The sequence below is a fragment of the Pholcus phalangioides genome, unplaced genomic scaffold, assembly GCF_987345545.1.
Source record: "Pholcus phalangioides strain wild (caught in Gottingen) unplaced genomic scaffold, Ppha-v1.0 ptg000016l_1, whole genome shotgun sequence".
Classification (NCBI taxonomy): Eukaryota; Metazoa; Arthropoda; class Arachnida; order Araneae; family Pholcidae; genus Pholcus; species Pholcus phalangioides.
This window is the reverse complement of record NW_028301609.1, coordinates 9,274,460-9,292,001: the sequence shown is the minus strand read 5'-3', so window position 1 is coordinate 9,292,001 and position 17,542 is coordinate 9,274,460. Positions and strand designations below refer to the sequence as shown.

The window sequence follows — 17,542 nt, the reverse complement described above, 5'->3', positions numbered from 1 at the left end:
AATTTTTATTTTGTGAAGGGTCCAGAAAAAGAACCCAAATTTTGACTGGATATGCTCCTGATATTGTCAGAATATTCTTGCTTCTGCAAGGTTTTGGTTGGTTTCATGGCTAACAAAGGGAGGAAAATGATTATATATGATCACTTTCCTTCTAAAAAAATATAGAATTGATATTTTCTTAATAATGGACATACACTCTAATTCTCTATCATTCTTATTCATTAGCAAGTAGTTCAAAATTCAGCCATGTTAGTTTTATTATTAATTTTTTTTTTTAGAATTTCAATTATTATAAGTTACAAACTTTAATTTTTTCTTTCTTTCCTACTAGCAACGAGTTCCTTTCTGCTTTATGTACAAGGCACTGAAACTTCTTGTTGCAGCAATTTTGGAAGGAAAACGTTTGTTAAATGCATTCCTTTGCATGCTGTTAAACCATGTGAAAGAACTAATATTTTTTGCCCCCAGCGCAGAACGTACACACTGTGGCGTACCACATAGAACAATCAATGTAGCTTAAGAACAATCTTAGGAAAAATCATAAGTGTGTTTTTCCTTTTCTCTTCTATAAAAAACAATTATCGGAAATTTGTTACCCAAGAACATTTTCCATCAGCTGCGAGCTTGTTGCAGAATAGAAAAACATTCTGCTCTGAGATTTCCTGTAAACATTAATATAGTTTTCTGAATAGCTATTCATATAGCTTTCTGAAAAGAAATCATATTTTTCTCAATATTCGGGCAGTTCTGAAAGAGTTCCCTCAAAAGGTGTACCTTCTATAACTGCTAAATGATGAATGAATTCTGATTTTTATACTCATCTTTGCTGAAACTCATATGCCATCACTTTTTTTTAAATTTATATATGCAGCTTCAAGTATGATTTTCTCTTTATTTTTCAGGAGTAAAGCTGATAGACATCTTAACAAGTTATTACTTAATTTCAGAAAAAATACTTCCACAAATATACTGATCACTAGTTTGGCAGATGTAATAAATATTCTAATGTCCATTTCACAATAAAATTCAGCAAATTAAACAGTTTTTAGACATGCTTCCAAAATCTATCTCAATATAGAGTACAAGAATTATTATTCATACTATCACGAATGTAATTAGAGTCAGAGTACCCAACATAAAACAGTTGTGTGTCTTCTGAGAATTGAGATGCCTTTCTTTGATGAATGAAAAATCAAAGACTTTGGTTTTTCTCACAGTTACTGCAGAAAAATCAAACAAAATATGGCCTTTTTTTTCTCATATAATAAACTTACTGTTAATTGTTGGTATTTTTAAAAACTTGTTCTTAAACATATAGAATTTTATAAATATGTTTTAGATATTTATTTTCATAATTAAAATCTTCAAGGTGAAGATGTTTATTATTGTAGCTTTTCTAGAAAATATTCGTCTCTGTGATAATGTTATGCGATAAAGATTAAAACTGTGATAAAAGATTACTACTGAGAATTTTACATCTTTAGGATGATTGAGCTACTTCAGTAAAATTTGATGAACATTTCAAAAACAAAGGTATTAAAAAGAGCATTTGTTTAATGCTGTAAACACTATATGAGCTTAGAACTGTGAAAAAAATCCACAAACCGTTAACAAAACACAAGCTTTAATCATTAGTCAACTCACTTGTTCCAATGAGATTTTGAATTCCTATATAACGATGGAAACATAATGGGCAGTAACGTTGTCGCATTATCATTGATCAAGCTCATGATATATTCATTATTCCAGTAATACAGAGCCCGCTCAGCAACCTAGAGAGGAAATATTGATATAATACTCAATTACATTTTGCTGGAATTATTATTTTTTAAAAAGAGAACATAAACAGTCAGTTTTACTTATCGATCATAGCAAAGGTGCCACATTTCATTGTTTTCCTTCAACAGTTATGTCCAGTGAAAAAAAAAACCAAAAGTTGAATAATCAAATATTCTTAAAGTATTAGAATCAAATAACATCAAAAAAGTTATGATTATTGATTGTGAAATGCTCTAAATATCAACAAGTGGACAAACAAAATCATTTTGGTTTTTTATACAGGGTTGTGCCAGTTTTGACCAGGGGTGCTTGAAATCGATTTTAACTGGCCTCGTTGTTATCAGCTTTGGTCAAATTTTAATCCAATAACTCCTAAAAAGTAGTTCATGAGACTGTTTCTTCAATCATTAACTTGGGTTATTAAGGAAAGTATTGAATATTTAAATTTATATTAGTAATTTATTGTTTTTGAGTGAAGATTTTCTGTTAACTTGGATAAAATTTAATTTAAATCAGAATAAGAACATGTCAGCCATTAAAGAATAATCAATACAAATCAGGGTTGGCAAGGTTACGGACAAAACTGAAAAAACCAGAATAGCGGCTATGGTGAAAGTCCTCTGGTAAAAGTCATGTTTTCATCAGATTGCCCAAAACACCACAGAATTGCTACATCAGTTTTAAGACTGTTTCACAATAGTTTTGGCAGCTTTCAATCGGTTTTGGCTACTTCCAACAAATTTTGACCAGTTAAAACCCCTTTTGGCCAGTGTCTTCATCAAAATTAGTTTTGATCTGCCAAAAATATAACCCTGCTTTTATAAAACAAAATTTATAAATTTCTTTGTATTTTTAAAAATTCAAAATTGAAAAGATGAAATCACTGATAAATAAAAAATTAAATCAATAAAAGCAGGTTGTTTAATTGAAAAAAAAAAATTATATTTGTAAAGAATTATTATGTAATTCAGGTATTATATGTGTACACAAAAAAAATTATTTTATTATTTTTAAAATTTCTTATTTCTAGAAAGTCTCTACTGGACTTTCATCACGCCGCAATTAACAACTAAAAGTGAGAAAAGAACCCCCCTTTTCTCAATTTTTTAAACTTCTTTAGCAATGTTCATGAATGCAATAAACACATTGTACTCTGAAATCAGGACTAACACCCAGGGTCTAGATTAGTGTTTCACAAAGTGCAACAACATGAGATCCTATGGGTTCGCTCAAGAAGTCAATAAGGAAATTTTTTCCCATCTGAGAAAGGAGGATGGCAGAACAGAGAATTTCAAATATGGTCTAGACCAGTGATTCCTAATGTGGCGTTAACGCCCCAGGAGGCGATGGAATGTTCCAGGGGGTCATAGAAGCTAAGGGTATAACATAGCATCATATGGGTTAGATGGGAGAAAAAAATTTCTGAAAGGGGTGATGGGAAGAAAAAGGTTGGGGAACTATGGTCTAGACCAGCGGTTCTCAACTGGTACTCCATGGCAGCTCAAGAAAAATACAAAAAAACCCCATAAATTCAGAAAAAATAATAAGTATTTTTGAATAATAATAATAAAATCAGTAACTTTGATGAATGAATGAAAAATAAGCCTATGGGGCTCCTTCATAGAAATTATATACCACAAAGAGCTCAGAGAGTCAAAAAGGGTGAGAACCTCTGGTCACCCTTTTTTAGACCAGAGGTTTATGGGAATCTTTAATGGACCAGTGGTTCCCAACTGGGGGTACGTGAAAGGTTGTTAGGGGGTATGCAAAAAAAAAAAAAGGTAATGGCGCCCACCCATCTAAAAGAATTAAAAAAAGATTTAAAAGAATTTTAAAAAGTAGGTAGAGGTTTTTACTAATATTGTCAGTTTTAATATATTGATTGACCCCCCCCCCTCCATCAATAAAATCTTCTATAATAGAGGGGTTGCATCTGCTTTAAGAGGATCACCTTTCCCACCTCCTGCCGGCGCCCAACATGATACAGATTCTTGCATTCCTTCCTCTCGTCTCACTTTTCTTTGGCATTTTACATTTGATCGCTGACGCATACCAGGCTGTGTATAAAAACGAAGAATTAATTAATTTGTGTTGTGTTTAACTTTTGTTGCGGGTGTTTGTATTGAGGCTTGTGCGTGTTATCCCCACAATTTTCTACTTCAACTTTTCTACCAAGCATCTACTACTCACGTGACTTATGCTATGAATCAATGGCTAAAAACTGGATCGGTGTGAAAGCAGTAGTTGACGTAAACACAAAAATGATGAACTGTGCACCTGTAAATGTTAAAAACTTCGGCACGAGGTAGCTCTTTTTTTTGGAAGTGTGCGAAACACTTCACGATTTTTTGTCACAAGCCAAGCTAAATTTAGCAGGCGGTCACTTGGAAAGATTAAAATCCTCATTTGAAAAATATTTTTCAGAGCCAGAAATGGGTGATCGGTGGAATCCTTTCAAAGAAGATATTTTGAACAGCAGCTTCATTGTCGATTCCAGAAAAGGAGAAATTACTAGAGCTCGCATCAGATACCAGTCTGAAGATCCTCTTCAATGGCGGAATGGTAAAACTAGTCAGTTTTTTGAGCTCGTCAGTGACAAATACAGAATACAGTGAACCTTCTAGAAAAGCTATGATGTTTTTGTTGCTGTTTGTTAGCATGGAGCTTATTGAACGGGTGTTTTCTTCATATACTCATAGAAAAAGATATAAAATGTAAATATAGAAACAAATTGAATGCAGCTCTGGATTTGAGTTTGTATTTATCCTTGTTTGAGTCTAATTTTCCAAAACTTTATAATTCAATACAGTCCCAAATGTCACATTTTTTTTCCAACCTTTGTGTTAATTTTAATTCGTTTGCTTACTTCAAAAATAAAAACTATACAATGAAAAAAATAGACCATTTAATTTAATTCAACTCAACATATACCTTTTTTTAGAGACATTTTTGAAATCTGTAATGGGTGAAACAGATTGGGGGAGGGGATGCCTGGAGGATTCGAAGTCAGGGGTATGCAGAAAGGAACCGAGCTAGCTGGGGTACACGAACTGAAAAAGGTTGGGAACCGCTGGTCTAGACCAGTTTCCCAAATTTCTTGTTCAATCACCCCCCCCCCATTAGCATTTTTTTCCTTTCATCGCTCCCCCCTCCAACTCAAATGAATCCATAGGATCCTGTGTTATGTCCGTAGCTTCTATCGTCCACCAGGGGGTGATATTGCCCACTTTGAGAAACACTAGTCTAGACTTTATCTTTTTAATACAGTAGAATTGCCAAAGATGATAATCGGAATTAATTTCACTTACCTGGAAATGAGGGGAAGAAACACACTTAGAAAGTTGTTTGAATAAAGGGACCATGACCTTGGTAAACTCAGCTGGTTCTATGACATCAAGTATTTCTTCTAGTTCATTTAAGAACATCACCTAAGACAAAAAAAAAAGTTAATTTTTAAAACGAATTTGTGAACATTGCATTTCTAAATACGAATTGCAATATTCATACACATATTAAATTACAATATAAAAAATATTTAGTACTTATCATATTTTTTTATACAACAGCTGGATAAATTGAAACATCACATTGTTAAAACAAATGAAATACAAATGCAATGGACAAATGACCTTATGTAATATTCACACAACTATATATAGTTGATCCCACTTGTAACATTTTCTCGCTTAGTACGACTTATTTTTGTATTCTCTCAACTCTAAGTAATTCTCATTAAGATTTCCCGTTTAAAGTGTTTTTTTCCTGCTTACAAAGTTTTCCATGAAGGTTTTTTTGAAAACCATTATAAGCGGGATCCACTGTGTAAATATTAAAAGCATTTTAATTTTTAAAAGCAGTATTAAGTTTTTATGAAATAAGTTGCAGAAACAATACATGATTTTTTGCTTGAACAATATCATGGCATCTCTCCAAGATAGGAAAGTACATATCCCCGCCATAAACATAAAAAATAAGCACAATATTTTAAGGTACTATTTGATACATAATTTTTTATTTGTCTAGAAAATGGATGGTTTATCAATTGCTACATTTTTCTGTCGATGCAAAAATAAAAAATATGAATTATATAGAACTAAAATCAATCAATTAGCCATATATAGTGGATCCTGCTTATAATGTTCTTCAAACATCTGTCATGGAAAAACATCGTAAGCAGGAAAATGCTTTATAAATGGGAAATTTCACAATTCTTGTACACGAAGCTTAAGAAACTCATTATCCTTATGTGGGTCAAACTTAGTTATTCTTACTTCTGCACTATGATATGGTATATTTATTAGCATTTATAATGAAATGGTTTTCCAATCAAAGCTATATTTAATTTTAAATGTGCAAAACAAATGCTTTGGGTATCAAGTCCTGTCGGCTCTGCTTTGGCTGAAAATACTCTTTATGAATTTATACACCCTGAGCACTAAGAAATTTTTAGATGAAAATAAATTAGTTTAATTAGTGTATTAACAGATTCTGTGAGAGAATTTTTACGTGAAGTAAAATTTTGGGCTGATCAGAAAATTTAAAATATCAAAATAGATTCTCAGTAATTATAATTCCGAATATAAAACCCTTTAATCTACATAAGTGTTTTTTTATTTAGCATATCTATCAGGTTACAAAAAACTATTTGACAACATTGACAATGAGCTTTTTACTGTTTTAAAGTTTCTGAAGTCTAACTCTGTGATGCCCTATCATACATATTTTGAATAAGCAGCTCTATTCCACTTAGCAAATTGAACACAGGTAATCAGTAGCTTTGATAAAATGAAAAATTGCAAATTATGATTAATATTTTGTTTTAATTATTGTAATAAATTAATGTTTAAAAATAAAACATTGTAATATACAAAAAAGTAAGTTTTTCATCATGTTATATACCTATTGTGTTCAAAACGTTATCAAAAAGCATTCATTTAGGTTTTTGACAGTTTAAACCTGTTTTTGATGCTTGTCACATCAAAAACTGGTTTTTTTATGTCAAAAACCCAACCCTGTTTTGAACCACTCAAAAACCAGTTTTTAGCGGACAGTGTGGGACTGTTTTAATGCAAAACAGGTTTTTGCACACTTGGGCATTCAGTAGGGGGGGGGGGGGGTTTAGACGCAGCTTTACAGATCGCCTTCCGCACACAGATAAAGCCGATCGTCTTCGAGTTTGTCTTCTCTCAAACTCTCTCACGTGCATATACCAATTCATTGTTATGGTAAAGATCGACGCAATTTTAAAAAATAATAAAAATAAGTAAAACACTGCAAGCAACTAAAAGACCCGATTTTTTTTCTAAACTGGTTTCCGTAGTATATTGAGAGTGCCTCCCTAAGCTTCGTAATTTATTGCGGCTGTCCATAGAAACTATGAACAATCCATAGCAGTTGGCAACTCTGAAAATGCTAAAATGCTAATGATTGATGGATGGATGTCTACACATTTCGTACCTCCTGTACCCTTGTTTTTTTGCAAAAGTGGCTGCTACTACTACTTCTTCCGCATTCTAAGATTTTCTTTTGCATTTTGCAAAAAATGTAGCAGTAGCTTAAAATCTGATACAGGACTATAGCAGCCTGGTGTGGTCATGATGCCCTTACATACTGTAACTGTGCTAATAGACTGAAATCTTTGGTGGGTCCTCAGGCCAGGATTTTTTTGTGAGCCTTTCTCTGAATTAACATTTAGTAAATATAACTCTCATGATAAAAATAATAATTCATTCTCGGTGAGGATCCAAAGCAGAATGTGCCGAAATCTGTAACACACGCTGCAGAACAATCCCAAATAATTTTAAAAAAGGTGTAGAAAACACTACCATAGCTGCCAACTTTTGAAAATGAAAATTTGGGAGATTTTTGCGCAAACCCGTATTTTATGCTAAAACTACTCCCTAATAAATACAATAGGGTTTTTTCCAAATAAAATAGGGATTTTCCAAGTTAAAGCGTAGGGAATAAAATTCCTACGCGAAAAACAAGTGAAATTGGAGGCCAAAACTTCAATGATGTAAAAATAAATATTGTGTTTAATCAGAAACGCTGTGAACAAACATTCTGCACGAATGACCCCAAAATCATCAGAAGATGAAGGAAAAAAGCGTCAATTTTTAAAGGATACTGACTTTTTGTGACACTTGCTTGATGTTTTTTTTCTCATTTCATGAGTGATGATGGCAGTCTTTCCAATGACTGATGTTTATGTCCGTAACAGAACTTGTACAAAAAGGAAAAGTCTGCCCTTTTCGGGAATGATTGATGAAATGAAATTCTTAAGTATTAAGTATAAGTATCTTTAAAATTGATTAAATATGTTTTTGCTTATCAGTATTCATGTTTTGTTATATGGCACATACGTAACTTCAACGAAAGAAATTTTGACCATATGTGCGTCACCATAATTTTCAATTATTATTCAGGACTATTGGCTGCTAAGCTATTTCCCTGCACGATAAGACAAACAACTTTCTTGTTACCATCAGAGGGTTTGTAAAACTTCCTTAAAAAAGGAATTTCCCCATTAATGACGTATGACGTCATTTCGAAACGGGGTGGGGGAAGGCTTCATGCAGGTGGTGCTGCTTCATGCCCCACAAGAAATTCCTTAAAGATTGTTTTCCTAAATGAGGATTTTTTTAAAGAAGTAGGGAATTTTTAGGGACTCATTTTGTGATTTTCGTAAAAATTCGGGAGATTTAAAATCTTTTCGGGAGGTTGAGCGATGAAGCTAAAATTCGGGAGACTTGGCAGCTATGCACTACTATGAGAACAATCTCAAATAATTTTAAAAAAGGTGTAGAAAACACTACTATAAAAATTTTAACAGCTGAATATTTCCAGTCACACAGCCGAGGGTTTTTTGTAGAACAATGCAAAACAGTCTGCTTTGGGAGGCGAGGGTGGCCAGACCGCCAGATTTCTGACCAATAAATGCCATATCCCGAAAAATGCTTTCAAGACTGCTGTTTGTAACTGTTTTTTCTCAGCTAATTGAAGAACCAATAAAATCAAATGATTTTTAAGAAAAAAATAGAGATTTATGTAGATGGTGGCAAATATTGGGGTGGGGTATAGGCTCTTTTTCCCATACAAAATTTTCTGCACAAAAGACAAATACACATAAATGTTTCTTGAATGCTACTGCTTCCCCCCTGCTGTCACCTCGTGGTTAAAAAACTATCTGTTACCATTCTTATATAAAATAAAATGGTTGTTGGTTTTAAAGTGATGGTGCAGGATGGAAATGAACAACATGTAATATGAAACTATAAATACATGCAGAATACTGTGGTATAAGTTCTATGTGCCATGAAATCAGTCACTTTATTTTTGATTTTTCTGCAAAATCAAAATTGGTAAAATATTCCAGGCAGCAAACAAACACATAGTAACCAATATTATGGAGCATAGAAATTGTTCACAAAATAAACAATTTATAGTTTCATATGACATGTTGTTCAGTTCCATACTGCCCTGTTTCAAAACCAACAATAATTTTTATTTTAAGAATTATAACAGTTATTTTTACTCAATAGGTGACAGCAGGGGTTTAAATTAACAGTTTTTCATATTTATAATAGCAAAAAGTACAAATATGAAATATAATCAGAAATTTGCATTCTGAAAATAAGGTAATATTTTTAGAGCATGTAAATTTTAGTGCCCTGGTATGATAACTGAATTGAAGTCTCAGGATCACAAAATTTTCTGAAATTATGTCAGCCTGTGTACTAGCAAGGAAAGGGGTCCCTTAAGCCCCATAGAAGTAAAAAAATACACTATTTTGGATCAATTTTGTCTGGGGGGGGGGGGGAATGCTTTGCACCTATGAAATTTTGCATTTTGCTGGTGCGTAAATATTTTCCAGATTTGTCAAGCCCTGGCTTTAGACAGATGGATTTTTTTTTTTTGTTGGGAAGACCAAGCAACAACTTTTTAATTGGAAGTTGGAGGGCAGGGAGACTCAAAAAAAAAAAAAAAAAAAAAAAAAAAAATTAGATCTCAGTACATATACAGTCTCTAACAAAAGAAATGACATATCTAACACAGATACATTATTCAAATATGTTCTAATTGAAAGTATGCTTCTATAAACAACAAGTTATTTGAGCTGAAATGCACTCAAGATTTCGCTCTTTATGCACTTGTGTATAAGCAGTTTTCTTTTCAAAAATTTGTTCCGACATTGAGGTGGGAAAGTGTCTGCTTATAAATAAGTACATATGATAATTCATTTTTCGAGATCACAAACACAATATCATGATTTTTCAAGAAACTTATTCAAATTCAACTTGCTTGGCTAACAGATTTGCTAGAAGCTATCTGATAGACAATCAGTTTATTATCAGATTAACTTACTTCTTTTGGACTGTGCATTTTTGGCCAAAATTTCAATAAACTTGTGACAACCTATTAAAAAAAAAAATATATTCAGACTTTTACAGATATTACCAGAAAGGAAAATAATAATTTAGGTACAAACAAGAAATTAAAACAAAGTTGAGTTTTCTTTGCTTTAACAAACTTGCTATAGTTGATGCTCATTTTTATGAAACCGCATGGGCTTGATAATTAGTTTGTAAATGGGAGAGACAATGAAAAAAATACCAGAAATAAAAAAATGAGTTGATCAAACACGTTTATTTGATGATTTCTTAAAAAATCACTTATTTGTTTATATCAAATTCTCTGAAATATTTCCAGAATGGTGGAATGCTGCTAGAACCCCTTAACAAGAGCTACAGAAACAATCTTTTGCTGATCTTTGATTAAAATACTCAGTGTACTTTTTGACAATTTCTGTCTTTCAAATTGTTTTTTTATTATTATTTTTTCATCTATTGTCAAGCATTGATGTAGAGTGGGATCAACCCTCGACTCAGAAATGACCTTATCAATAAGCTAATGTATCATACCATTTCTTAAACCACTAGTTTATCCAGTGCCCTCTTAACGCATGGTCCAAGCCAGGCATGGCCTGGGGCCCATGATAATATGTCATTAGATTACGCATGTAAATTAGCAAGCAATCATTTCTGGCAGGGTAGGAGGTCTCAAAAAAATTGATTTGCTCGGGAACCCACAGTGCTCTTGAAACGGCTCCGAGTTTATCCATTTATAATGTGCAGACAGTAAATAAAATGTTCAATGCATCTTCACTTCATAGTTGCTCCCACTAACAATTGAATTTTCTTTCCTGGCACATGTTCTCAAAACACTTGCATATTGGTGATGACAATGAACTCTGCATATATCCTCCCCCTCTTCCTATAATTTCTCTTTAGACACGAATGTTTGAATAAGTTTACTTTAGGTTACAATGAACTCTGAGGGAGGCTGGAAGAAAAAAAAATAGCAGAAGGAAAACCAATTCATAAAATAGGGATTTAATAAAAATGGAAATTTAAACAGAATTTAATATTAACTCTATGGCATGTTATGCTGTTCGGGGCAAAAGACCAGTTCATAATAAAAAAGTATGTTCTTAAATTGGAGGTTAGTAAAATCAAGCATCGATTGCCCAGCAATTGGATATTTGGTTTGTTAAGCAATAAAAGAAGATTGAATAACGTGGAGATATTGGTACAGTATATTCTCATTTTCATGAAAAAAAATAAATAAAAAATGAATGGATTTAAAAATAGATAAAATAGTTGAAAATTCAGTTTTAAACTTAATTGACAAAAAAACTACAGTGAAATAATGATACTCTGTGAGAAGGAAAAAATATAGTTGTAGATGGATTATAATTATATCAAGAGACAGTAGTTTAACATTAGACTACAGGCCTTTCCAAACAAGACTTGAAAAATATTGTTGTAGAGGGATTTATCGTTATAGCGAGTATCATTGTAGTGAGGTTTCACTGTCATTGAACGAGACAAAAAATTTGACAAGATCAAAAACTTCATCATGACAGGAGGTTTGTTATAATAGCATAGCTGCCAACTTTTGAGAATGACAATTTGAGAGATTTTCAGGAGTATTTTATACTAAAACCATTCCCTAATAAATACAAAAGAGATTTTTCCAAATAAAATAGGGAGTTTCCACACATAAAAGTTAAAGCATAGGGAATAAAATCTCTACTCAAAAATTGAAGTTAAACAAAATAGGGGTTTTACACACATGGAAGTTAAACCCTTGGGAATAAAACCCCTACCCAAAAAACAAGTGAAATTGGTGGCCAAAACTTCAAAATGGTGATCTAAAAAAAATAAATAAATATTGTGTATAGTCAGAAATGCTGTAAACAAACATTCTGCGCGAATGACCCCAAAATCATCGGAAGATGAAGGAAGAAAAAGCGTCAATTTCTGAAGAACACATGACTTTTTGTGACAAGGTTTTTTTCATTTCACATGGGTGATGATGTCAGTCTTTCCACCATGGTCGATGTTTATGTCCGTAACAAAACTTGTACAAAAAGAAAAAGTCTGCCCTTTTCTGGAACGTTTGATGAAATGAAATTTATCGGGGAATAAGTATCTTTAAAATTGATTAAATATGTTTTTATACGAAGTACGAAAGCCTGGATAACCAAGCGGAGATCGAGATGTTGTTCGGAAAGAAAATTCACATTCCCCACAGAGGAATGTGAATTTTCTTTCCGAACATCATCTCGATCTCCGCTTGGTAATCCAGGCTTTCGTACTTCGTATGAAAAGCGGAGAGTGACATCGTTTCTCTCTAAATATGTTTTTGCTTATCAGTATTCATGTTTTGTTATATGGCACGTACATAACTTCAAAAAAAAGAAATTTTGACCATATGCGTGTCACTATAATTTTCAATTATTATCCAGGACTATTGGCTGCTAAGCTATTTCCCTGCATGATAAGACAAACCATCAGAGGGTTTGTAAAACTTTCTTAAAAAATAAATTTCCCCATTTACGACGTGTGACGTCATATCGAAAGGGAAAAAAACAGAGACAAAAGACTACATGCCCCACAAGAAATTCCTTAGGGATGGTTTTTAAGAGGAGATTTAAAAAAAAAAATAAAGTAGGAAATTTTTAGGGACAATTTAGAGATTTTTTGTGATTTTTGTAAAAATTCGGGAGATTTAAGAACTTTTCGGGAGGTCGAGGAGCTAATCTCTAAAGCTAAATTTCGGGAGACTTGACAGCTATGTAATAGGTTTGACTACATGTATAGTGACTCCTGTATGAAACAGAACATCAATAACCAAAATATTTTACTGCTTTAAACAGGTTTCAGTTTTACCTAGGTGCATATGCATGCACTAATCATTTACGGGACTATATTCTGATTCTGTTCCAGACAAGTTTTTTTTGCTAGTGTACATCCTGGACAGGTTTTACTGTATTACTGAAGTATTTTATAAATCAAGGTACATAATTGTTATGTTGGACATGTATTATGTGATGAAACATACATGAGGAATTTAAACTTCTTATGTGCTATTTCTATTTGTAATAGTATATATAAAAGAACACAGTCAAAACAAGGTTTAGAAAACTTAAAAGAAAGAAGTACATAATTTTCATAGCAGCAGATAAGCAACTAAATCACCAATGATACAACAATTATCAACAGAAATATGCAATGGGAATTCATTTAAAATGACTTACTGGTTCTGTTAAATTAGGATCTTTTTCTAGAAACTGCACAACACAATAGGCAAGCTGAGGGTGATAAACGCTAAGAGATTTCACTTTGTGCAATGGCATCAACACCTTTAGAAGAAAAACTTTATGCTCTTCTTTCAAAGGAAGAGCAAAACCATTGATGATGCTGCAGAAAAAAAAAATTGTATTGAACTAATTAATACTGAGGTTTTCCAATGGTTGTAGTCATAACATTGAAATTTGATATTACAGTGGAACTGCTCATAATGTACACCCCACCCCCATTAGCAGGTACCTCCTGCTAATGTTAAAACTAAAATTTAACCCCACAGGTGTCTGTTATTGAGAGATTCAACTGTACCAACATTGGATATAGATAAAACAGACATGTAAAATTCTTGAGAATAATCTTTAGGAGAATATTCTCAAGAATATTTACAATATAAATTATAATAAATAATCTCTATAAATAACTTGAGAATAATTCTTATTATTTTCATTAAGAATATTCTCCAGTATAATCTATAATAGTAGTCTTTCTAGAGAATATTCTCTCTCTCTCTATCAAGAAGACGGGGAAAATTGAAGTTTATAGCCACAACATTAAACTTCAAGAGCAAGAAAATGAAACCAACATGACTGAACTTGCAAAGAAATACTAGTGATAAAAAATTTACGTGCATGCAGTACGTACATTGAAAAAACAACAGTTGTTCTACACTGCTGGCCACCCAAATTGCAACACCAAGAAAGACAAGAGATATCGCAACAATATTTATTTTGTAGATAACATGTTGACCAAGCATCAAATGATTAAATTTATAGACTTCTGTGAAGTGTGGTTCCTGACAAAATCAGTAGCCAGAGTAGCCGCCATTGTTGGAGATCACCGCTGCCACACGCCTCGGCATTGATTCAAAGAGACTTTGGATGTGTTCTTGGGGTACAGCAGACCAAGCAGCTTCCACGCGTTGCCAAAGTTGATCTGGTGTGGCAGCTGGGATGTAATCTGGGTCAATCGTTGAGCAACCATGGACCACATGTTTTCTATCGGCGAAAGATCCGGAGAGCGAGTTGGCCAGGGAAGCAATTCAATCTGGCGATTGACGAAGAACCTTTGGACAATGCGTGCCACGTGTGGTCGCGCATTATCCTGTTGAAATATGGCTGTGGGCAAGCCCTGAAGGTAAGGAAGGACAACTGGCTCCAACACCTCGGAGATGTAGCGCTGGCTTTTTAAAGTACCGGCAATGCGTACTAGAGGAGTGCGAGAGTGATATCCAATACCGCCCCATACCATAATACCCGGTGCAGGACCAGTGTGGCGGTGCATAACGCAGCTATTCAGCATCCTCTCTCCACGGTGTCTCCAGACTCGAATCCGACCATCGTGGTGTTGCAGACAGAAGCGTGACTCGTCAGTAAAGACAATTTCATTCCATTGTGCCGTCCACGTCCTTCTTTCATCGCACCATTGGCGGCGGAGACGTCTGTGGTTCTGCGTCAAGGGTAGACGAAGCAATGGACGTCTTGCGGACAGACCACTCTGCTGTAAACGGCGTCGAATGGTACGCGCAGACACTGGATGATGCGGTACAGACTGAATGTGCTGTGCTATGGTTCGTGATGTGGCTGAGCGATCCGTCACTGCCATACGCACAATACGCCTGTCATCACGTGAAGTGGTGCACTGAGGTGGATGCGATTGAACACGTCGGTCCGTCGTACCCTCCTGCATCCAACGATCACATATCCGCATTACAGTTGTTTGGTTTCGTCCAACACGACTACCGATTTCCCTGAAAGATAATCCACAATCTCGGTAGGCCACTATCCTTCCTCTGTCGAACTCGGATACTTGATCAAAAGATGATCGCTGTTTTCTACGAGGCATAATTGATCGTTTTTTTGAAAAAACCACAAGAAAAACACAATTGCCGTACTTCAAATCGTCGAAATCTCCAAGCCTTAAATAGTGCTTTGAAGTTTTTCAAGCGCCACAAGCGCGCGTGATGTGCGTCTGCGCTGAAATTCTAATCATTTGCATATCTCACCTCCGCTAATGCATGTTGTAAATTTCGTATTATTTGCATGCTTCCTTCAGGGTGTTGCATTTACGGTGGCCAGCAGTGTATATCTTCAATTTAATTTTTAAAGGTTTTCAGAATCTTAACAAAAAACTGAAATCTCTCACTATGACCGAGAATATTTTCAAACTAAAAATCATCATTGTAACTAAGGTGATTATGACAAAATTTTTTTTGCTTTAAATGCTTCTGGCAATGAAAGCTTAGTTATATTTCATAACATTATTTAAATTATTTAAAAGAAATATGAATATTCTTGATCATTCTCCAATTTTTACATCCGGGAGAATATTCTCGTTCTCCGAGAATATTTTCACATCACATCTCTAAATAACCATTGATATAACAGGAAAATAAATGTGATTGGTGTACAGTCTTTTGTATCTAAAATTATTATACAGATTATGCCCTTTGTATTTGTGTTTCCCCACAAGAGCATTACAATGCTCCAATAAAATTATAAAATACTTTTTAACAAAATATTTGAAATAATTTTATAGCCATTTAATTAAAAAGAAATGTACACGAGCTCTGATCAAGACTCACCTTCCTAGAATTTCCAGAAGTTCGGCAATACCATTGTGATGTTCTGTTTCATATATAAACCTGAAATCAAAAGAGAAAAGTTACAGATTATTCAATGCAATGACATTGCCATATTAAAAGGTCATAATGCTATCTATTCAAAGCGATTCCCCAACTAAATGTGTATTTTGAAAATTCTCAGCATTATCACCAAGTTAGAACTAGAGAAGTGAAATAAAAGCAGTTGAATTGCTAGACACTGAATATGAATTTGGGGGGGGGGGGGGGATAAATAATCTTTCATGATTTCCAAGGGAATAGATATAATAAACCTGGTTCTAGAGACTCATGGGAGTTAGAATAGATATTTCAACTGATTGAGTAGAGATAACAAAGTTATATAAGCATATGTTGATATTCTCACCCAAAGCTGCATTAAGAGCAAACGCAATCAGTTCTATGGGGAAACTGGTATCCAAACGTGGTGTCAGCAAACTGCACACTATGCAAGGTGTGAGAAACTCCCGCTTTCCTGTGATTGGCTGCTAGCGTTCTGTGGGAAGCCATCTTTCTCCTCCTGGGCGCAGTTTTGTTTACATGGGGTTGCTGGGTTAGGTTGCTTGCTTGTGGTTTTTCAAGGCTAATTGCTTATCTTTAAAATTATCCAAAAAAGTCTTCTTTTAGGGCCAAACTCTCTGCACAGCTGGTATTATATCAGGGTATCCGGAATTTTATTGAAATTATGATGTTCACAAAATCAACACGAAAACAGAGTCCATATGTACAGTTTAATGAAAGAACAACTAGAAAGCAAAGCTGAAAGAACAACAGGTATTATTTTAAGACATGCTTTTTACTGCATTAGAACCCAGATAATCGAACCGGCTTCCCGGTTAATTCACCCCAATGAATTATCTTAAACTATCTTAGGATTATATTATACTACCGACGGAAAGCTGAGGTAAAAATAATATATTTACCGCTTATAGCTAGTGAATCTGTGCATTTTTGCGATTTTGTATGGTGATTTTGGTGTTTTTAATCGAAGATGGTGATCATAAAATGCAATTCGACCATTTTTGTTGCCACTCAATTTGAATCTGAATACTGGTTAGTTCACTTGTTTACATTTTAAATGTGATGCATAGAATAATAAGGGGGGGGGGGGGTTCGAATAATGCTTAGGTCATCAACCACCCTTTATAAAAATATGAAATATTCTTAATGGCATCTTACTGGGTACACCAAAAATGAGAAGAACCTTTCGCTAGTTTGTGGGTACCTGAACTAACATTCTTCCTATCGATAAGTCCTCTATAGAACCACTTTAGTGATCTCTGAATGTCTCGCTGATCCTTCAAGTGAGCTGGAAAGGTGTTCGGGCAACACAACTTATAGAAAAAGGCCTCCGCACGAAGCTTGTGACGTTATAGAAAAAGGCCATTTCACCTATTGTCATTGGATATAGTAGGCTGACGCATGCAATATCTTTACCCTTTTTTGCAGTATATCCAATGAGAATAGGAGAAATGGCCTTCTTCAATGACGTCAT

General features: G+C 34.0%; 1 protein-coding gene across 4 annotated transcripts in view; it reads right to left on the bottom strand.

Annotated features, from left to right (window-relative positions):
* wrd (Protein phosphatase regulatory B subunit well-rounded) overlaps positions 1-17,542 on the bottom strand; it is a 51,674-nt gene that overhangs the window by 11,012 nt on the left and 23,120 nt on the right. For all 4 annotated transcript variants that reach the window (XM_089245983.1, XM_089245985.1, XM_089245984.1 and 1 more), the window contains exons 8-12: positions 16,012-16,071; positions 13,382-13,544; positions 10,144-10,194; positions 5,088-5,207; positions 1,645-1,772 (exon numbers count right to left, since the gene is read on the bottom strand). In XM_089245983.1, coding sequence (XP_089102109.1) covers positions 1,645-1,772; positions 5,088-5,207; positions 10,144-10,194; positions 13,382-13,544; positions 16,012-16,071 — 522 coding nt within the window. The remainder of the gene's footprint in view (positions 1-1,644; positions 1,773-5,087; positions 5,208-10,143; positions 10,195-13,381; positions 13,545-16,011; positions 16,072-17,542) is intronic.